The sequence below is a fragment of the Culicoides brevitarsis genome, chromosome 1, assembly GCF_036172545.1.
Source record: "Culicoides brevitarsis isolate CSIRO-B50_1 chromosome 1, AGI_CSIRO_Cbre_v1, whole genome shotgun sequence".
NCBI lineage: Eukaryota > Metazoa > Arthropoda > Insecta > Diptera > Ceratopogonidae > Culicoides > Culicoides brevitarsis.
The window spans coordinates 12,501,135-12,525,406 of record NC_087085.1 but is presented as its reverse complement, the minus strand read 5'-3'; the positions used below and the strand labels follow the sequence as shown (position 1 = coordinate 12,525,406).

Here is a 24,272-nt window from a genome sequence, read left to right as displayed (position 1 = left end):
GTCAAGCCACATAAATTCTGGATGTAATTGCGAGTTAGTTTTGGATTTCACATGAAGGACAGATGGTCAAGTCGGCACATAAACACGCGCTGTTGCCGCATTAATTATTCGAGAGTTGTGGCACGAGTACGGGCCCTGCTTTGTGTTTATTTGCCCAAAGTAATCATAATTTCCTCCAGTTATAAATACATAGTTATGGCAATAAAACTATCATTATGACGACGACGACGATGTTGGAAATGACGAGCATTATACAATTACATGCGTTATTCTATTAACTTGACTTAGCGTTACATATTGTCAGTTTTTTTTATGTAACATGTCGCATGAATGCTTATCTTTGTAAGTTTTTTTCTTGTGAAATGTACATAAATTGAGTTCGGAAATGTAGGTCGTTTTCATATTTTTACCGCATTTCCAAGAAGTTCGGTCAGTTTCTGAATTCCGATAAAATAAAAAAGATGCGAATTTGATGCTTTTATTAAACGATTAAAATATTAAATTGGAAGGTTTTATGATTTTTTCAATAAAATTTTATTTTTAAATATTTTTTGAGGAATAATAATGTTAGAATTTAAGAAAAAGTAAAGGAACTTGACTTTAAAAAAATTTAAGTGGTCATTTAATTTTTTTTTACATTTTTTTCAGAACTTTTAACTTTAAAAAAAAATTAATGAAATTAAAAAAAAATTATGTTAACTTTAGATTTATGAAATTCTATTTTTAAATTTATTAAATATTTATTTTATTTTTAAATTAATTATTTTTTTTTTTTCAATTATAAACTATTTGATAATTTTTTAATTTATTTATTATTTTTTTTTTAATTTTAAAAACTAGTCAATTTCTTACATTTTAATGTAATAAATTTAAATTTATTTTTTGATTTTTTTAATTTAAATAAATCAATTATTTTTTTTTAATTTTAAAATGAATCAAATAATAATTTTTTAGTTGTCAAATTAAATAATTTTTTTTTTAAATTTAAAATAATTATTTTTTTATTTTAAGTTAATTAATTTATTTATTATCTTGAATGAGTTAATTTTTTTTAAATTTTATATTAATTATTTTTTTTATTTAAAAAAAATTAAAAAAAAATATTTCAAAAAAAAAAATCAAATCTACAAATAAAATTACTAAAAATTCCTCATTATTATTTTTTGTTCCGTATTATATAAAAATTAATTTCTTATATTTTATCATAGAAACCCTTTCATAGACATACTTTTTAAAAATTCTTAGAAGGGACCTTGTCTGCATTATTTTCCCATAAAAGACATTTTTCAACCCAAATTAAATTCAAAAAAATTTATAAAGACATAAAATCACTCCTTTCGACCCATTAAAAAGTAATGTGAAAGCAATAAATAAATATTTTGTCATAGATTTACCTGACAAGTCTTCAATAATAAAAATCCTCCTCTTCGGTCTCATAAATAAATTTAAAATAATAAATATTCTTCCGTGCATATGTTCGTTACACACATTTCCGACAACGACAAAAAATGTATCAAAGTTACACGCATTATGCATTATTACGAGCAATATTTTATTATCCTTATGGCATAACTTCATTATCCGCCATCATCATCATCATCGTCACCGAACAAACACTGCAAGGCGTAAATAAAGTCTTTTATTATTTTTTCTAATATCGACTAATGTTTTTATGTTGTTCTCCGTTATGTTACTTGCGTAAAAATTACAACGAAAAAAAAAAAAATAAATTGAAAGGGGTGCATATTTTTTTTTATTATTTATGCAGTTACCGTAGAAGCATTGCAAGTCTATGAATTGAACATTCACTCGCATGATCCTTTTATACGCATTACGCTCAATACAAAAAAAAATACGACGACGACGCAACGCAATCAAGAATGCGGCGGTTGAACAAATGAATTAAGAAAAAGGGGGACTTTTGTTTTTTCTCTGTTTTTGTGCTTCAAACCCCACACAAGGCAAAACAAACTCTTGAATCTCTCGAACAAAAGTCATTGTTTGATTATACATTTTTAGCACCCCATTTCTAGCTCTCGGAACGTGATGAGGATGAAATAAATCGAAAATCATCAAAAATGATGCAAACAATCCCCCCTTTTTGCCTTGTCCTTGATTAAAATCGTTCATGTGTGACGTTTTGAATGCAATAAATGGATGAAAGAAGGAACCAAAATTACTTTTCATATTCAACACACACAAAAAGTACTTGGGGAATCGACGCTCCGGATTATTTATTATTATTATAGAGAACGAGGAATTTCAAATTTATATCCATTTATCGCCATACTTTCTCAAATTTCTCAAAAAAAAAGAAAAGGAAGTGATATTTGAAGAACACAAAAATTTCTAAAGGAAATAAAATAATAAATTTTTACATGAGAGCACGTGATCATTTAACACATCATTCTTTATATTGCTCTATTATGCTCATTAAACGGTAAAAAGTTGGTAGAAAAATAGAAATTTTCTCTAAAAATAGAGAAGATGAAACGAAAATGCATTAAAACATTTTTTTTTTGTTGTTTTCTGTTGATATTTGATGTACACAAAATATTTTTGTTAGAATTTTTTTGTCATTGCCGTGTGCGTATGACGATAATTTATGCGACACAACAGCACTTGCGATGAAGTATTTCATTCATTCACTCATTTTGTCAATAATAAACGAGACGAGACGAGGAAATGTACAGAAAAAAAAAGTTTAAAAAGTATTTCTTGCAAAGAACATTCCGCTAAAGTTTCCTGCATTTATTCAAAAAAAAAAAAAAAAAAAAAAAAAAAAAAAAAATAGCGAAAGAATTTTTGTGATAATATAATAATGATAATAATTTGAAAAAAGAACTATTTCTGTTCTACCTTTATTTCAAAAAAATTTTCTTCCTTAAAAAAAGGCGCTTTACGTTGTTGCATTGCATATAAAACGTGAGAATCGTCTCGCCAAAGAACCGTGCGATAAAAAAAAACTTATTTTTTTTTAAATTTATGCGTTTCTTTCATTTTTCAGTCAATCGTCGATTCTGTGCTATTAAAAAATTATTCATTCATTTCACGTGGTTGGAATATTTCATCATCGTCGCAGCGTAGAATGCGTATTCCGGGTGTTTCACGAGAAAAAATATGTCAACAGTCGTTTCCATATTTTATTTACTTCACAATTTCATTAAAACTTTGATCTCTGGGAGAGGAAAAAAACGCATTTTTTTAGTACAAATTATTATTATTATGCAAGATGAGTCAGAGACGAATAAAAAAACTTTCCAAAGTTGTCGATAGATTTAATGCAAATGCTGGATGTGGTGAAAACTTGATGATTTTTGAGCCATATGGAATGTTTTTGACTTCTTTCACGACGAAGAAGTTAGTTCTGCGAATCGTCAAATCGTAAAATTTAAATTAAATTAAAGCGGAATCATAGATCTGTCATCAATAATGCAAAATTAACAAAGCATTCAATGAATAATGCGGAGAATTGTAATAAATAAATAAATAATTTGTAAAATCGTTGGGGGAAGTGCTTCTTAACAACAACAAAAGACGAATCCATGTGGGACATTCTAATGAATAAAGAACGTGTGCAGAAAACGTGCGAGCGAGTGTTATGTTAATGCGATAAACGTCGGCAGAGACAGACGGCTGGCATGGTGTTGATGTTCAATGGGATATTGGCACAAAAATATAATTGTTGAATGGATTGGATATTTTTATGATAGATTTAAAGGATATCCTGTCCATTTTATCGACAATATGCTCGTCAATGTTTTATTATTGGAGGATGTTGCTTGTTGTTGATGGTTAATGGCGATGGTTTTAAAATAATTTTATTGTAATGTGAGTAATTGAAGAAGTCCTTCGACGTGAATATGGGGCTTTGACTTGAAACATATTGTAAATAGTAAAATATTTTTTGGTTCATTGAGGAGAGGAAATGGTCGAGAATGAAGTTTTATGGTCATCTGCTTTCATTTTGCTATAAAATTAAAAAAAAAATAAATTTTCGACAAAAAATTTTTAAAGCAAATTTTTGGTTAAAAATTAATTTCAAAAAATTTTATTTTTAAATAATTTTATTTTTTTTTAAATTCATTTTTAAATTTTTAAAAACAAAGAAAAAAAATATATTTTTTGAATTAATATAAATTATTTTTTTTTTATAAAATTTTCTTAATTTTATTTAATTTATTTAAATTAATTAAATAAATTAATTTATTTTTTTATAATTTAATTTTGAATTAATTTTTAAAAAATCCTATATTTTAAATTTAAATTAAAATTAAATTTTTTTATATAAATATTTTATATAAAATTAAGATATTGAAATATAAATATATAAATTAAATAAATTTTTAAATAATTTCAATAAATTTTAAAAATTAATCAAAAACATAAAATATCCTTTAAAAATTAAAGTAAAGTTATATTAAAATTTTAAATATTTTTTTTTAATTTTATCATTTTATTAAAAAAAAATGTCAAAATTTTAAGGATTTTTATCTTTAATTTTAAAAACTTCAATAAAAAAAACTATAAAAAAATTGAAGACTTTGCAAAGTCGTTGACCTCAACAAACCATCTCAACCCCTCTGACAACAAGAAAAAAATAAATAACCAAGAAACAGACATGCAAGTAAATAAGTAAGTGACCTCACACATCCATCCATTCATCTAGCCATCCCATCAATCGATCTCATTAAAAATTAACGACGTAAAAGCAGATAACAGAGAGCGTTCAAAGAAGTAAAAGAAATTCAATACAACACACACAAAAGAAGGCACAAAAAACATATTTTACCTCGAAGTCGTTTGAATTTCTATTTCTTTGTCCATTGTTCGACGATATATGCGTCGCGCGGCTACACAATCTCTCACATCCCATCTCCTGATATTTTATTCATTTATTACAATTTTCTAACATAACATTTTTATCATCATCAACAAACAAACTCGAATCACAATAAAACACAAAATGCATCCCATAATATATTTTTATTAATTCTCTTGATTTCCAATCATCTACTTATCTTTATTATTATTATTAGATCTATTGTTGTCTCTCTCTACGGAAGATGTGTACATGAGGAACATCCTTTTCATAAAATGACCTTTTTCTGTGTTTTTTATGTTTTCTATGCGACACATTCATGTCCAATAAATGTACAAATCGAGCATCGAGTTTTTGTTATCTGCATTTATCATTTGATTTCTTTCGTTACGATTTCTTATGCACAGTGGGACAAAATTAATTTTTTAAGGCTCAAATGTTTTGAAAATAAAACCCTTAAAAATTTTATAGTAAATTTATATAAAAATAATTTTTCAATTTTATCTCAAAAAATTAAAATTTAAATAAAAATTTAAAAAAATATTTTTTTTTAATTTCCTGAAAATTCATTTTCGATTGGAAGAATTTTAAAGAAAAAATTAGAAGATATTTAATATTTGTAAAATTCAAAAAAAAAAAAAAATAAAATAAAATAAAATAAAATAAATTTAAAAAAAATATAAAAATTTAAAAAAAAGTTTTAGAAAAATAATTTTTATTTTTAAAATTTTTTTAAAATCGATTTTTTTTAATTTTAAAATTTTTTTTTAAATTTTTCTTTAATTTTGAAAAAAATTTAAAATCATTCACAAAAATTAAAAAAAAATTAAATTATAAAAAATACAAATATTTAGATATATATAAAAATTCAAAAAATATTAAACCTTTAATTAAAAAAATTAAATTAAATTAATTTAAATTCTATTTTAAAATTTTGAGAACCTTATTTTTTAACCTTCAAGATCTAAAAAAAATCATTTTCATCCCACTGAATATGGTACAAATGTGTGTCAAAGATGCTTGAAAAAATAAAATAAAAGATGCATCTCGACAGATATGCAGGAAAGGCATCTTTTTTATTATTTTTATTTTATTATAATAATATTAATGTTTATGTGATAAGTACATCTTGCTCCTTATTCACACAGCTTAAGTTGCTTGTACCTCTCATGCCATGTCTCGTAGTTGTAGCAACAACGAGGAGGAGGCATAAAAAAGGAGTGTTGTAAAACTTTTTTTTTAACTCTTCTTTTCGTGTCTTCTTCCTCATCTTGCAACCAGATTATATTGTTAGATTAGAATTTTTATATAAATATAATTTTTTTTTCTTCGCTGCAACGAACGACGAGGTAGACGATGTGTAAAGTACACCGCACGACGCCGAAGAAAAGACAATATTGTGTTCAATAAACCTATTTTCTCGACGACGACAAGAGTGCTTCTGCTCGTTCAAGGGATTTTTATAATATCAGACAATATTACAAGCCATACAAAATCTGCATAAAATTCATTTTAATATTGATAAAAGTAAAATGATTCAACGTTTTTCTTTCAATTTTTCCTCGGCACACACACACAAAATGTCCTTTGCCGTTATTTGATGTAATTTTCCTGCCATAAAATGCTGTTTTGTTCAAACATCGCCGCGCAAGGAATCTTCTTTTCTGCCGCAATGTATTTAATATTTCCATTACGAGCTCGGATTAATAAAATAAAAATAAGTACAAAGTGGTGCTTTTTCATTCAATGTCGCTCGAGAAACTGCGAAAAAAACAAAATTTCTCATCATTTTTTATGTTGTGTCATTGAAGCTTGTGGAAGCCTTTTCACACAAAAAAACAGCAAGTTTCGCTTGATGAGCAACATTGGCGACGAGGACGAGAAAAAAATTATCCTATTTAATTTGTCATTGTAATGAAAATTAATGAAGTCATTAAAGTTCCAAGTCAATGTAATGGAATTAAATTAATATCATCGCGCGACATCCAGTTAAGAGTAAGTGACTGATAACCTCAAGGCATTGAACCTAATCGCCGCATCGATACAAGGGTGGCGCCCTTTAGAATTTTTTTTTCGTAGCAAACAACATCCTTAAAAATGTTCGCCTGATTTAGCAATTTCTTTCATCGATTTCATCGAATAATATCATTTTCCATTCAAAAAAAAAAAAACATTTGCAAAAAAAAAATCATTCCACTCTGTTAACGCTATTTTTTTTTGTTCATGAAACCCCGACGCGGCATCCCAATTGATTATTTTGTGCAAACTTCTGTAATAACTGGATTAAAAATTGATTCAATTTTCCAAAAGCAACGACTTTAAGAACATTTCATTTTATTTTCGTCTCCTCGCTCCCCCTTTTTTTTACCGATAAATATTTTTGTTTTGCAAACTTTTTTTATTCAAATTTTGTGTGTGTGTTATTATTTTATTTACGCTAACAAAGTCTTATTTTTTTCGAGTGTTTCTGGTAAACAAGAAAACTTTTACAATTAAAAATAAATTGCTGACACACTTGATCTGGGACTGTGCACAGTCTGCGAAGCTGTAAAAAAATATTTTTTTTAAAAAAATGAGGAAGCAATTTTCCTTTTCTGCTCCATTGGCGGGATATTGGCGTGGATTTGAACGCATTTACGCATAAAATAAATACAATCATTATAATTTTTTGTTAGTTTTTTTACATTTTTCGAATAGGGCCATAAATTTTTGGCGGTGCTTTAATGTGCATGATTATTTTTTTAGACAACAAACAAAATTTATATTATTATCTCGATGGGTTTTTTGCATGGCGGAGGCGGTCGAACGCCATGCCGGCAATTTATAGTACGAAAAAAAAATTTATAAAATAGCCGAAAAAAGATCTACCCTTGAATAAGGTTGAATAGCGCACATACGGCACCCATAATATAATAAAAAGCAATAAAATAGCATATAAAAACGACTGTCTGTCTATAATGTGTGTAGCACACAACCTAATAATTTATGTTAAAAAGGACTTCCGTTCACTGAAAATGTTATTACCTACATTCCGCCGCCGCCATGCAGAATCCAATCCCCAATTTTCATGCAAAACGTTTGAAAGTGAGTTCAAAAAGTGCTTACGCTATCGCATTGACAAAAGGGAGTTCGGTTCGCATGAATAATACACGCACGAAATTCTATTTCTCCGGTTATTTGTAACGAAAAAGATCGCAAAAGACGAAAAAATTTAGAACGGAAGGAGGAAAAAGGGAGCTTGAATGTTAAACAGGGTGATTATAATTTCGAGTTAATTTCATCTTCATAAAAACACGACACGACATAACCCAATTTAAAATATTTTAAAAAGTTTTTTGAGCAACTTCATTCATCTTCGTCGTTTTCTTCGTCGCAATTCCTTCCGATTTCCGCAAGAAAATAAAGACACGCGAAAAAACACCCTGTCTTCGCACCATTTTTCACATTAAAACAAAAAAACGAAAAATGAACGGCAGCAGTTAGAGTAAGAAGAGGGTGTGATATGACGGTAAATGTTTCTTTCATTTCATTTTATGCGTTTGTATTATTGCCTCCAAAAAAGCACGTAGAGATAAACGCAAAGCGAGACACAATAAAAAGACGAGAGGGATCAAATTTTGAGGCAGAAAGAACCACACACACAAAAACTAGATGTTATCTCTATTTTATTTCATTTTATGTGTAAATGTCTTTCTCCATGCATTTTGTCTCGTTTCTCGTCTTTGCTTTGCACAAAACGACGACGACATACCATCATCACACCTTGAAAAATTAGAAACATCGTCGTGTCGTTTATTGTTGCCCAGTTAAAAAATTTGTAGATCTCTCTCAAAAAGAGTGAACTTTTTTTTTACAAAATTTTACTTTTTTTTTTATTTGAAAAAAAAATTAGAAAAATTTAATTTATTTTAAATCAAATTTAATTTATATTAAAACAAATTAAATTTATTTTTATAATTTTATGAATTTTTGTAAACTTAAAAATTTTAATGTATTTTTAAAATTTTTATTTAAAAAAAAATTGAAATAAAATAAAATAATAATAAATAAAATTTATAAGACTTCGAACAATTTTTTTATAAGATTTATTTTATTATTTAAAAAATTTAAATTTATTTAATAAAAAATTTTTATTTTTTTATTTATTTATTTAAGATTGAACCAAATTTTACTTATAAAATTGTAATGAAATTTAATTTCAATTTTTTTTTCTAAACTTTACAAAAAAATAAATTTTGAATATATTTTTTAAAAATTATTAAATTAAAATTTGTTAGATTTTTATTATTTTTTTTTTATTAATTTTGATTTTTTTTATTTCTAATTTTTATTTGATTAAAATATAATTTATTTTTATTTATTTAAAAATTTTAATTTAAAGATTTAAAATAAAAATTTGCAAAATAAATTAAATTATGGAAAATTTTATAAAAAATTAGAGAAAATAAATTTAAAAAAATATAGGAATGTAAAAAAAAGAAAAAAATTATAAAAATAATTAGATTCATTAAAATGTAAAATTTTACAAAATTATTTCAAAGCTCATATTAATTTTTATTTCATTTATTAATTAATTTTCAATTATTTTTTTATTTATTTTATTTTATTTATTTATTATTTTTTTTTTTTGTTTTTTCCCCAAATTTTTTTTAGTTGGGTACGAATGTTCATTTATTGCGGTGGCAGATCCAATAACAATACATGGGGAGAGACTTCCCTCACCAGCATTTCTCTTTAATTCGTAACTAATAATACCTTTGCAATCAAAAGAGCGTGTCGTAGGCCTCCAGACTCCATTATGGATGAGTCCAATTAGGAGAATTTACTTTTACATGCGTCGTCGTCGTTCTCGTCATCCGAAAGTCCGAAAAAAAAAATAAATAAAAGGGATAGACCCAAGTTTGGGTTTATTTCTGTTCGCTACACAGAAAAACGAGAGACAGAGAACGTTCACACTGAACAAGCAGAATAAATAAATACTGCATTAGACCGAGCAAGAGACTATCGATCGTTTGATTCATATGAGACTTGAATTCAAATATAAATTTATTTTTATTTTATTAGCTCGAAAACGAAACGCAGGCGAACATAAATACAAGACAGTTCCCGTGAGTGCGACGAGAGTAGGAAGGCGGGTTAAGTAGAAAGGTAAGCAAAGCGGTAAATATACGATGCTCACGAGTCGAGTGTCATGTTTCATTCCTTTTTTGTACATTTTATTATTGATTACAGTAGCACGTCGTCGTGGCGATAAGACGCAAAAAAAACGTCAGGTAGGGGGTTGATTGTTCTTGCGAGAGCGGTGAATCAACTTACAAAAAGAAAAAAAATCTCCCGAGTCCGCCACTTTGCAACACAAATAATGCAAAAAGCAATATATTCTCAACTGATTTGTCACATAATTGGACTATTTGTGAACAATGTCGGTACACAAACATCACACACATTCACTCACTCACTTGTGCAAATAGTAATAAAATAATGCAGTATATTGATTGCTTGCTTAGTTCTGCTTGACCCAAACAACAAATGTCGTTGTTGTCGTCGTCGTCGTCGGTTGTCGGAATGTAATTTATTCGGACAATAAGAACAAAACTTGACACAAAAGTAACTATTTGTATGTTCCGTGAAATGACATACATCTTCCATTTCCTCGTCGACATCAGCGTTATCATCATCATCAGCATTGTAAAAAAATAAAATTTCGCTGTACTTAAATTATTTTGTTAGAAAATATTTCGTATTTCTTGAAAATTTTAATTTGGCTTCTTTACATTGATTTTTCAACTTAAATATTATTTTTATTTTATTAATTTTTTTTTTCAACAAATTCAAAAATATATTTTAAAATTAATTTTTTAAAATTATTTTTAGAATTTTTTAGAAGAGATTTAATATAAATTTATTAATTTTATTTTTGAAAAAATTATTAATTAATTTTTAAAAAACCTGAAAGATTTGTCAAATATAGAACTTTAATATTTTCTTATAAATATTTATTTAGGTATTTAATTTTTCTTCTGAATTTTTTTATTAAAAAATAATTATTTCAAATTGAATAAAAATTTAAAAATTATAATTTTTTTGTATCAAAAAATTAAAAAATATATTTTTAAATTTTTTTTAAATTATTGTGTGAATTTTTAATAAAATTAAATTTAATTTTTATTTTCGATTTTTTTTTGATTATTTAATAAAAAATCTAAAAGATTTGTTAAAATTAGAATTATTATATTATTTTAATTTATTTGTATATTTTTTTCTGAATATTTTTTTCACTAAAAAATTATTTATTTTAAATTAAATAAAAATTAATAATTAATTTTTGAATAAAATTAAATTGAATTCATAAAGAAAACTCTACAAAATCAGTATAAATAATATTTTAATTAATTTCAAAATTATTTTAATTAAAAAATTAAAATTAATTAATAATTCAATTAAAATTATTTTTAAAAAATTTTTATAAATATTTTTTTATTTTTATTAAAATTTTATTTAATTAACTAATATTAATTTCTAAACATCTCACATTTACCCGCAAAACATGAAATTTCCACAAATTACAGTCGTTTATCAGTCCAACGAACAAAAACAAAAAAAAAAATACAAATTTATTTTCTTCTTTTTCGGACATCTCGACATTTAATGCGAGGTAATAAGAAAAAAAGTAAGAAGAGACGATAAGAAATTGTCTGTCTACCACCTCCTACAATCTCCTCATTCCTCAATTCAAGCCTACATTGACCGAAGACGACGAAAAAAACTTATATCTTTGGCGTGCGTGTCAGTAATTTCAATTTATTTTTTTCAGCTTATTTATCATCTTGATTTGACGTGCGGTACAATTTTTTCCATTTATTGTCTTTTAAAAAAGAGTAAATGGTGCTGCTGCTGTTTGTTGGGTCATTTTGTGGCTGTTTGCTTATAAATGGGTGCGAGAGAGAGAAGGAGAATAATATAATAATGATGGTGAAAATTATAAACTGTCCTCCGTATTTGCTGCTGTTATCATTATGTTTGTTGTTTGTGCTGTCGACAGAGCGACGTGCTACTGTTCTTTTCATTTTTACATCGCAACACAGACAAAAATGATATTTTTCACACACACAGCGAGAGAGTTGCTTTTATATCTTTTTATAATGTGCAGATGATAAATGGTTAAAAATGGAAACGGAAAAAAATGAAAACTCAATTAAAAACTTCTTGACACGAGTGGTTGTGATATAGTGTCAGTGAAATAAAAAAAAATGTAAGGGAGATAAAATGAAAGCATTTATCAATTAGAGTAGGGACAGGAAGTGTTTCCCAAAGTGCTTCGTAATAATTACGAGAGTCGCTTCGTCAATCGAAACGAATTAAATGAGCACACACCATTAATCTTACGACGACGAAATTTTTGCGAAGGTGTAACAACTTGACTACTTTTTTTTTATTTTTTCGATAAAACGAAAAAAAACCATTCAACTTTATTAGTACCATAAATATTATTCAAGCAGAAAATAAACAAACATTTTCTGATATGACACAAACAGTTGTTATTATAATTTGTGTGTCTTTTTATATATCATCGCACGTTATTGTTTGCTGCTGTTTTTGTCGGCTCTCTGTGTTATTTTCACTTAAAACAATATTTAGAAGAATGACACTTCCTTATAAACTTTTACTTCGAATAGTCAAATGACGACGACGTATGTGAGGTTAAACATTGTTTCCATTTTATTTATATTTATGTGGTGATGCGTGTATGTGTCGGTTTTATGAAACAAAACACTGTTTTTCATTAAGAGGCCAATTATTTTATATGAAGAATAATAAATATAAAGTGAAGTGGAAGAGAGATATGTCTCGACAATGCAGCATTGTATTAATATTTTAATACGTCATATGCACACAGTAACAACAGTTGGCAGTCCGTTTAGCAGTTTCCTTTAGTCGGAGAACTTTTTTCTCTCTGTGTGTCGGTTTGTGTCAAAGTGCCCTGGATTTGCATTACAATTGATCAATACCGGCAGTGAAGAGTTCGTTTCTTTGTTTTATTTTTCTCAGAAAAAAAAATGAATTTAACAAAAATGTACCGAAAATAGGTCAAAAAATTTAATTTATCTTTAATTCTTACTTTAATTTTTTTATTTTATTTATTTTTTTTATAAAAAATTTTTTAATTTTTTTCATATTAAGTTATAATTTTTTCAATTTGAATTTTTAATTATTTTTATAAAATAAATTTATTTTATAATAAAATTAATTTTTTATATTATTTATTTTTTTTATAAAAAAATTTTTAATTTTTTTTATAATAATTTATAATTTTTTCAATTTATAATTTTTTCAATTTGAATTTTTAATTATTTTTTTTTAATAAATTTAATAAAATTATAAATTAAATTAAAAAAACATTTTTTTTTAAAAAAAAAAAAATTTGGTGCCTAAGATATATTTAATTAAATTATTTAGAAAAAAAATAACTTAGTAATTATTGTATTAATTTTAATTAATAATGAATTAAATATTAGGCAATATTATTTTTTTATTATTGAATTATTGAATTAATATAGAAAAATATTATTTTTTCTTTATAAAATAATTAATTAATTTTATTTAGAAAAAAAAATTAATAAAATTTTTATGCCAATATTATCACTAAACTGAAAAAAATATATCTTAATTTTTTAAATTTAATTTTTAATTTCAACTCCTGAATTTCTGACAATTTTTGCTTAAGATTAAAAATTGAATTTTCTTTAAAAAAAATTGGAAAAATAAAAGAAAAAAATTTAAAATTTAATTTAAATAAAAATTTTAAACAAAAACTGACTTTAGTTATAATTCTACTTGAAAATTCTTAATACAAACAATATTTTTAAATGTTTTCCTCGTTTATTATTCATACGTCTTACAAAAAAAACTACTCGCCGACTACCAATTTATAAAAATATTCCAAGAGAGTCCCAACCATGATGTCGTTTTATGTAAATTGTATTACTTTATTTACTTTTTTCCTCTGTTAAATTATATTGTTTTGTCCTTTTGTACATCCACACTTGCACTTTGTTACCAAACAACATCGAAAAAAAAAATCCAATTCACTCCAAAAAAATATATGACAAAAAAGTGCTGAGTCTGCACAAACCAAACCAAAAAAATAATAAAACGAAATGAGAAAAAAGACAACGGGACGCATTTTTTTTGTCATTTCGTTTCAGTTTTATAATGATGTGGTCGCTTATGTCTCGCTTATGCAAATGCAACCAGAAATAATAATAAAATAATAAAAATAAGAACATTTTGTGTGAGTGGGTGGACAATGTCGCCGTATAAAAACCTCGCACTCGCAGTTATTAACTACGCGACAGAAAGTTGCATTGTGTCACTTTGAAAATGACACGTTCCGGGAAAAAGTTTGATTAAACTAATTGTGTGGTTTTTGTGTACGACACACACGCAAATTAAGGTAATCCCTGCAATTTAATTCAGATTTTTAATATTTTTTTCAGGTTTCATTGTTTGGTATTGCGTTGAAAGGAGAGAAACGGGAAAATGAAGAATACGAAAAGAAGGGCGAACTAACATATTAATAATAGTCCTCGACAATAATAACAATAATAAAATAATGACTCAATCATTTTCTGGTTGAAACCATTAAAAGTTTTGTACCATGCATTGCATTTTTTGTCGTTTTCTTTCTCTCTCTTATTCTTTGAGAGCAGTGGTATTGTTCAAATAGAACAAAGAATCTGAACTAAATTCAATTATAGACTCAACGCATACGAGGGTTTAGTGTTTACATTGTGACTCCATATTTTTTTTCGTCATAAAATAATCTCAATTAGGGTGGGTTGTACAGTACTTTCACGAAAGTAAAGAGAGATTTCGTATTAGAAAAAAAAATAATAATCATAAAATAGTTCGACGTTGTAGATTAGAGCCGAACTTTTGTCTTTCCAAATATTTGGAAAAAAATTTCTATTAAACTTGACATGTAATGCAACGACTGCAGATGATGAGGGGGACTTTGGTATTGAATATCGTACCACGTCACACATATTTGTTATTATTATTAGCATTTTGTTCAATATTGGATGGAACATACGGAGTAAGTGATAAAGTGATACTGCATGCATTATCCCATAGATAGATAGATAGAGATAGATTGAAATTGATGCTGTTGTTGTTATTATTGAAGGATGGTGGCGTATGAATGCACAAAACACCATCTGATTTTGATGTTTTTGTGCCATTGCCATACAAATATCTCGGAGAGATATTGGCACTTGGACTGAAAAAAAATACGCCATCCACGATGACGATGCATTAGAAATATAAATTAGATGGATAGACGGATGTTGTGCAGGATTTTTGTAAAGTTTCCTATTCATCTCGTACGTTTGTATAGACAGCGTGAAAAAGGATTCGACATCTGTCCTCTTTTTTAATATTAATCTTTGTCTTCGTCGGTTTTAAAAGCGTACGAGAACTAATATTCAATAAACAGAAACACAAACACACACACACACATGTGAAATGAAGATTGAATGATTTTGTCAAACAAAACGGAATACAGAGCAGAAAAATGTTCCATAGGTTGAAACAAAATGAAATGAAAGGACATTGCATGTCACGAAAGTTAAAGACAGAGACATTTGCATCGAAGTTTTATTACTTTATTGAAATGTCGATCATTCTTTATCTTCGTGAAGGGAGTGAAGGTTTTGCTGAAAAAAAATGTAAAGTGCTTTAATATAAGTAGATGTTAACTTTCGTTCGTCTTGGATTATCTCGTTGTATCAAAAAAAGAAAAAAAAAAGTTAAATGAAAGGGATCCAAATTGAATCAGGGGCAGTAAATAAATAGCTGCTTTAAGCAAATCTAATAAGAGCCGCAGGCAAATCACACCCACGTCAAAATCGAATTCTGTCTTATCGCTGGACCGGTTTCAGATTAGCTTGTATGACTTCATTTCATTCATTCACTCACTCAATCATAAGACTTAGAATATAACACATAGAATTAGTTTTGTTTTTTGTTTCAACATTGATTTATATCTAATTTGAACGGAAACTCCTCGTCAAGTTGTTCAAAGGAGAAACCAAAAAAAAAAGACTGCCCAATGAACCATTTATAATTAATTTGCCGTTTTATTTGTATGTGTTATTAGTTCGGTCCCAAAAATTGATCAGATCGCAATCTTTTTGCCGAATACGAAAAATAATTATATGCTGTGTATACAAATGTGTGCCCAGTTAGAAATTTTTTGGTAAGATTAGTGTTACGTTGTGTATATAAACGTTAATATATTTTTTCATTTTCTTTTAAGTTATGATAAAAGAGAGATTTGTGATGTGTTAAACCTAATTTAATGGATATCAATTAACACTTAATGAATTCTATCAGAAAATAATCTTTTCACATATTCCTTTTCTCTTTTCAGTTCTGAGTAAATCTTAACTTAGGCTGCATTTATTATAAAGTCATTTTATGTGCTCGTCCTTCAGAAGTCTGTGTTTTAAAAATATTTGACATTATATTATTGAAAAATCTCATTTTGAGGCTTCGTGTATCATTTTTTTACTCTTCATACAGTACTCACTCAGTACTCAGTACTCTACATTCTCTTGTTTTGTTGTCATCAGTTTCATGTAGATTCCTTATTCAAATAAGCTAAGGATAGAAGAAGAACTAAGTTCGGTTCAAATTACTGGAGTCTCACTTTTGAGTAAATTATATAGGTACTTAAGTCTCATTCTACTCTTTTCCGTTTCTGCTTATGCCAAAAATGATCTGCTTGGAAGTTTTGAAAAATGTTGTTGCGTTAATAGAAGTTGCTTCCATAGACATGTTGATGGACAAGATGGATCAAAGGCGTTTATACGATCAAGTTGCTACTTTTGTTTTTATGAAAAAAAATTCTCAACCTCAAAGTTTTTATTTTATTTTTGATGTAAATGATTAAAATCTTGATTATAACTCCTGAAAATAAAATAAATAAATTTCACAAGAAAAAAAATTGCCAAAAAATTTCTAACTGAGTAGCATACGAACCCAATGTCCAACAACATGATATATTGCTAATGATTTCAGATGAATTAGTTTCAATCCGTTTTTCGAATTGGATTTCAGGTAAATTTGATTTATACTTTTGGTGCTCAACTCCACTCCACAAGAAGAAAATTAATGCGTGTATCTCTTCGAAAGTCTATCTAATGTTTTACACGCTTGTCTGCTTACTTGCTTGGGTTAAATGGGTGTGATGATGTATTATAAATAAATATTTTTGTTTGTTTATTTGTTTTACATTCACATATATGTATGAAGAAACATACATCATCATCGCACTATGCGTTTTTAGAGAAACGCAAGATATCTGCGAAAGACAGTCTCATCTTTCGTTTTTTTTAAATGGTATGTCTCTTTTATTTTTTGTTTGTTCACCCATTTGTTTCACGCTTTTTAAAGTGCTCAAATGTGCGTGTTTCATGCCATCCATGCATAAGAGAGAGATGTAAAATGTTCTTGAAAATATCCAAAAATACAAATTAATTAAGAAACTGTCTGTTTTTTCCTGTTTACTTTATGCTTGAAATAATGAACTGAACATGTCTAAGTCGTCGTCGTCACAGGTCCATCGATGTTTTGAATCATGTTGAATTTACGAAGCCATAGTAAAGAATATTAGAGAAGAATCGATAAATCTTTGATTTAAATATTTTCAGGCTCTTTCTCTCTTTTGTACCAAAATTTTGATAAATCCAGCTCAGCTCAACAAAGAACTGATATGACTTTATTCTCCAAACACACAAAAAAGTGTATCAACAAAAATTTTCCCTCAACATTGATCCAATATTTGATGATAACATGCCAAGCCAGCCTCTCAACTGTGTGCTCGAAAAGTGTCTGGTTTGGTCTGGCATAATAAGTTTTCACGTTCAATGATACTTGAAACGAGAAAGAAGACGAACAACAACAAAAATTTGATATACAACAGCATGTGTTCTAATGACGATCTGTACTTACCTACATACGTCTGTTTGTTCATAACATTCAAAAATTTATTAAAATTCTAAGTAGTTAGGCATATATTTGGCATTTTACGCCCTGTGGCAACGAATTGCCGGAGATTATCGGGACTTAGACATCTGTCGTGATTCTATTTCAGACACTTTTTGTGCCGTAGAGCAGCAATGTGCACGAAATATGTAGTCTAAAAACGTTTCATTCTTTCATGTAGGTGGTTCTCATAACTTTTGTTGATGGTCTGGTCTCTTTTAATCACAATAATAATCGTCATCATCGTCATATGTGACACGCATTTTTAATGTTTATATTTTTTTCTATTTTTTTTTTTCAAATATCTTTCAAAAAAATCTAAAATTTGATATGGATCAAACGTATTAAGTTACAATTACGCACATCATTTATTATTATCGCAAATATATTATTTTACAAAAAAATTTTTATGTCAGGTCTGGTTAACATTTTTAAAATTATTACTATCATTATTCTACGCAGACTGACAATTTCTATAGAAATATTTACGAAATTTTTGCCTTATGACTTCATTTCGACATAAATAATTTACTCGTTTAAAATTTTATAATTTTCTTGACTCCTGTACTATTTATTTTATTTTTTATAGCTGAAAAAAATATAATGTCATTAATTATTTTTTTTTTCGATTCGATTATTTATGCTTCAGTGGGTGACATTACAACAATATAAATACTTAATGAAACCATTCACCCCATTACTGTAATTTATGACTACTTTCCTTCACCACTTTTTCAAACTTGACGAGAAGTTAAACTTATCTAAACTATAATAAATGAAAAAAATAAATATAAAAGTCCAGGAACCTTTATTTTTATAAAAAAAAAAAATATATATTTTACAAGATGTTGATTTTTTCCCTTTTTTCCATTCTTTTTTTCTTTATTTTTCGGTTAAATAGCTATCGAACGATGGAATCATTGGAATCAAGTATGTTCACTTCAACAATAAACAACAACAAAAAAAAGTATGTTAAAAAATAATACAAATCGATTTTGTTGTTTAAACATGAAAAAATACTCGAGAACGTATACGACAAATGTTCCTACATTTTTTTCCAATTTTTTTTTCTATTTCATGAACTTTATTCACAATGGTTTTATTGTTGTTGGAGATCTCGCTCTCTAATGTGTAACATAAAAAGATTTTTTTTCATACACTATTTTTTTTATACCCGACACATATATTAATAACACACATAAAACTTTCATCGACATTTTATTTCAATTCCATTGAATAGCATAATATAAAAAAAAGAACAAAAATATAAAGAAATAAAAAAAAACTATTCAATTTCCTGATACTGATAACTTTTTTAACCTTTTTTCAACACTCTACTCGATCTTGGTTCGACCATCGCCTACGATGACGACGACGCATGTTACAATAATGAAATAAAATTAAATTCATAATATTCCTTTTTTCACTTTTCTCCGTTATTCATCGAGTTATTTGTGCAGTAACAATTTTTTGCTGTGAGGAGGAGACGATAGGTGCCAATGACGTTTATTCACATCACACATTTTAATACTTAATAATGTTATTTTTATTTTTGTAGGTTCACGTACACCTGATATTGCCTTGCGGTGACATTTTCCACACACAAAAAATGAGGCAAATGACTACATATCGGGTATTTTTTGTGTCTATAATTTTTTTTTGCATGTGTCCCAATAATCGTGGATGAGAATTTCATTATATTTTTATACAATGGAGAGGATTCGCACACAAAAAATGAATGTCAATGACTGTAGTTGACTGAGTGGATTTAAAAAAAAGTCAATAACTTGTCATTTTTTTTTCCTTTTTGAAATAAAAAAGGGTGAATTTTAAACATCTCAGAAGTAGTTTAATGAAGTTGTTGCATCATTCATTGGCAAAAAATGACCTGCAATATCAATTTCAGTAACAAAAAAAAATTTTTGCAACAGAACCAGATGAAGTACCGAATGTGTCCTCGTGAAGTTTTAATGATATTCAAAAGCCATTGTTATAGTTTTCTGTGTCTACAAGCAACTATAAAAAGCACGCATGCGCCTTTTCCTCATGCATGTGTTTTGATATGAAATTTTCATGCAACTGAGAGACACACAAAAAGCGACTTCCACATAATATGACATCGTTTTCAAGTTATGTCATATTACGAATTTCCACATATTGTCTAATTACCGCAGTAATTAATGAATAATTTTGCACACGTGTACGTGTCACGTCAACAACGACAAGTCGCGCTCGGTGTCACGACGGCAGAGAAAAGTTTAAAAGCATCGGGAATTTCATCATATCTTGTTATTATTATCGCGACAAATTTTTTTACAGTTTCCTTCATTTCCGTGTGTGCCGTAAATGGGTTGAACATTAATTTTAGCATTTAAATGCGTTTTGTGACATTTTTTAAACGGTTTTTAGTTTAATAACTTTTTTATTTAGTTTCACCTTATTTTCTCATGATATTTTTTTAAATAAAATAAAAATTCGATATTTTATTTTATTTTAAAATTATTCCAAAGATATTTGGTCAATTTTAAATAAACATGTTTCAATCACTCGTTTGTGATTTATTTTTGTTTATTTTAAATGAGTGTTGAAGTAGATTGAAATCTTATCACATCATGTTTAACATGTAATAATAATAATAAAATTTAGGCCGAAACAAATTTTAAATAAATTTTTTATTTCAAGTTCAAAAGTTTTTTTTTTAATTTTCTCTTATTTTTTAAATTAATTTAAAAAAATTATTATTTAAATTTTTTATTTATTTAAATTAATTAATTTGAAAAATAAGAGAAAATAATTTTTTTATCCTCATAAATTTAACCAATTTTTAATTTATTTTGTTACTTTAATAAAAATTTATTAAAAAATTAATTCATTTAAAAAAGTTTTTTATTTAAAAATATTTTAGAGAAAATTAAGTTTTTATAATTAAAAAAAAATTATTTTCAGTAAAAATTAAAAAAAAAACAAGCAAATATATTTCTTATTTTTTATTTATTTTTTTTAATTTAAATTTAATTTTTTTTTTAACATCCAAAAAATGGAACAATTTTCACTTAAAATAATTTTTTTCAATTTAAATAAAACAACAAAATATTTTGAAAAAATTCTTTAATTCAAAATTGTCAAAAATATTATTTTTTATTATTTTAAATTTTTTTTTTTACATTGAAAATTTTTTAAAAATCAAAAATATTTTTATTAATTGTATTGGCCTAAAATTTAAATGAACCAATTGATTAGAAATGAATAACAAAATAAAATCATTTATTTTTTACAGAACGCATTTCCATGTAAATGAAGTGTTTCTAAGTCTCTTCGGGTAATAAAATTGACAAAAATTTGATTTTCTAGCTATAAAAACGCAAATCGACCAATAATAATCTGAGACATAAAAATTAATAAATAAAATAAAATCAATCTATAATGCAGCACTTTAGTGCAGCCACTCCATCTACTCAATAAATAAAATCATTTACTTCACGCACATAAAATGTAAATATGTAGAAAAATGTTGAAAAATAAAAATATAATAAAAAAGAGACGGGAAGAAATATCAAAATTGTATAAAAAATGATCTCATAAATTTTATTTATTTTCCTAAGAAAAAAAGCATCCAATTTGTTTTCTCGTGAACATGAATTTTTATGAGATGTGTGTGAGTTTATGCGTATGAGTGCGAGTTGTGTGCATCATTCCAACAACTTCTGTAATAATAAAAAAAAACACTCTCCATCTGAGAAAAGGAACTGAGAACATGATACTTTGTTTGCCCTCGTCTCGTCGTGTAACATGTACGTGAAACAACTCTGTTAAACATCGAGTTGTGTCGAGTCGAGGCGAAAGTGTAAGCAGTAAATAAGATGAATCTATGGTTCTAATGGATTTTTTCATGGATATTTAGTTTTCACGATCTCCATAACTTAGCCAAGAACGACGTATGCACCGCACAGAGCTCAATATTTGAGAGAATGGGAGAGAGAAAAAGGCAAACGAGTGTGTATCGTAATGCGTGATGCCATAAAACTAATGTCTTGATGCATTTCATATTAATAATGTGAATAATGTGACGACGATGTCAAAACCTTTCATGTCTGGAATTGCTCGTACTTCGTCTTCTATTTATTTGTAAATAAATATATTTCATCTTCTACTTCCACTCTGCGTCGTCTTCAAACGAAATAAATAATAAATAAATATAAAATTCATTTAAATTTAGACATACACTCACAAAAACACACCACATCTGTTTAACGATTAAAAATTTCACACGGTGAATTAAATGTGTAATTAGAAATTCTGCATTTACGTTTATTTTTAATGCTACACACACACAGAAATCTTTAGCAAATTTATCAGGCGTGGAAATGTTTGAAATATGAGATTCGAGATGGAATTATGTGTGTTATGAAGGAATTTAATTAAGTAGTTGCGTTGTGGAAGGTCGGAAAAATTTCCCGTTAATTACATTTTTTTTTTGTGAAATTTCCTCCCTTTTTCTCCCATGTAATAAAATGTTGTGAAAATCCTTTTTTTACACAATCTTCATAATAGCTCCTTTAATATTTCCTTTATTTCCTCTTTTTGTTTCGTAACTTTTCGTAATGTGTCCAACGCATTCTCGCAAAATCCCCTTTAGCTAAAATATTGTAACACACACGGAACCTTTGTCAAAAAATGGTAATATACACAAAATGCCAAATAATTCACACTCTTCACTTTGCTTCAAATAAATAGAGAGAGAGACGAAGGAAGGACTATTACTTGTACAAATATATGTTTAGTGGGAGAAGGAAAATGTAAAGTTACGATATTTATTGCTACATTAATGTAAAGTTTATGGTAAAACTAAATACCATTTTGACCCAAAAAAGGTTTTTTTTCTCGTCTTTTGCTTCTGAAGGAAGTGTGTGTGTGAGAGAGGAAAGGCTTTGAAGTTGTATATTAACGAATTTTAGCTCACAATACTGATATTTATGAACATTGTTGTAAGAGAAATGGGAGACGGTGATAAGGGATGTTCAATTTTTAGGCCGGAAATTTTTATTAAATTTTTAAATATTTTTTTTAAAGTACCTATTTTTATTTAAAATAAAATTATTAAAAATTGCCGAAAATATTTATTTTAATTTTTTATAATTTTAAATTAAGTTTAATTTGTTTTTTTTTTTAAATTTAGTTTAATTTGACGAATTTTATTTTTATTAATTTTATATTTAAAATATATTTAATTTATTTTATTTATTATTTTAATAAATTTTTAAAACTTATTTTTTAATTTAAAATATTAAAATTATTTAATTTAAATTATATTTTAAAATTCAATTATTTTTATTTTATTTTAATAAGTCTTATTTTTTAATAAATTTATTATTTTTTTTTTAATAATAAAAATTATTCGACAAAAAATAACTGAAAAATATAAATAAATTTGTAAAAAAAATATTTTTTACAAAAAATATAAAATTTTGAGTGTAATTAAATGTTAAAATTATTTAAAAATTTTAATTTAAATTTTATCATTAAAAATTCCTAAATATTTTTTTATTATTGTTTTTTTTTTAACATTTTTAATAATAAAAATTTTTTTATTAAAATTTTTAATTAAATAATTTTTATAATATTTTTTAATAAGAAAATTTTAAATAAAAGTTTTTAATTAATTTTTTCAAAATATTTCTGAACTGAATCTCCCTTCGTGAAGTAATTTCTTGTTCGTCGTTGCTTGAGAAAAGGTCCCTTGAATAATTTTTTTCATAAATAAACAAACAAACTACACACATAATATTAAAGTTAAATCAGTTTTAATCGTTGTTATATTTATCGCTGTTGTTTTTATTACTGCTGCGTTGATATCGTTAGCGAAATACAGACGAATAGCGAAAAAAAATGTGAAAGAATAATAATTACCTTGCACGAAACACGAAAGTAAATCCAAGATTAATGTTGCAAAAAGTACTGCAGTCTTGTAATCCATAATTTTCCTATTTCTTTAACCGAATGGCATAACATTAAATATAAATAATATTATATATATTTTTTATTTATTTTTTTTTCAGCTCGTAGTGTTTCAGCAGACGACTTTGCTGACGACAATATTTTTTTTTGTTCGCTTCTTTTTTTATATATTTTTCATGTGCGGCTTATCTATTCATGCATTTAGCATTTGTTTCTTCTCTTTTTATCATTTATTTATATTTTTTTTACACAATTTTTATTATTTTTTTCATTTTCATTTCATTTCACTTTTTTTCTTTCTTTTTATTATTACACATTTATTTCTTCTTCTATTTATTTTTTTTTTTCTCGGAGATACGACAAAAAAGCAGTAGTCGCGCGTTATAATAGTCAAGATTGACCTTTTTTAAGCCGGGCAGACAAAATGGAAAGCGACACACAATAACAG

At 26.4% G+C, this 24,272-nt stretch overlaps 1 protein-coding gene across 1 annotated transcript in view; it reads right to left on the bottom strand.

The window, feature by feature from the left end:
- Positions 1 to 23,845, bottom strand: part of LOC134838125 (protein sidekick-like) — a 60,337-nt gene extending 36,492 nt beyond the window's left edge. Inside the window, exon 1 of the mRNA XM_063853590.1 lies at positions 23,777 to 23,845. Within this exon, the coding sequence (XP_063709660.1) occupies positions 23,777 to 23,843 (67 nt within the window). The 5' untranslated portion in view covers positions 23,844 to 23,845. The remainder of the gene's footprint in view (positions 1 to 23,776) is intronic.
- Between the last annotated feature and the right edge of the window lie 427 nt (positions 23,846 to 24,272).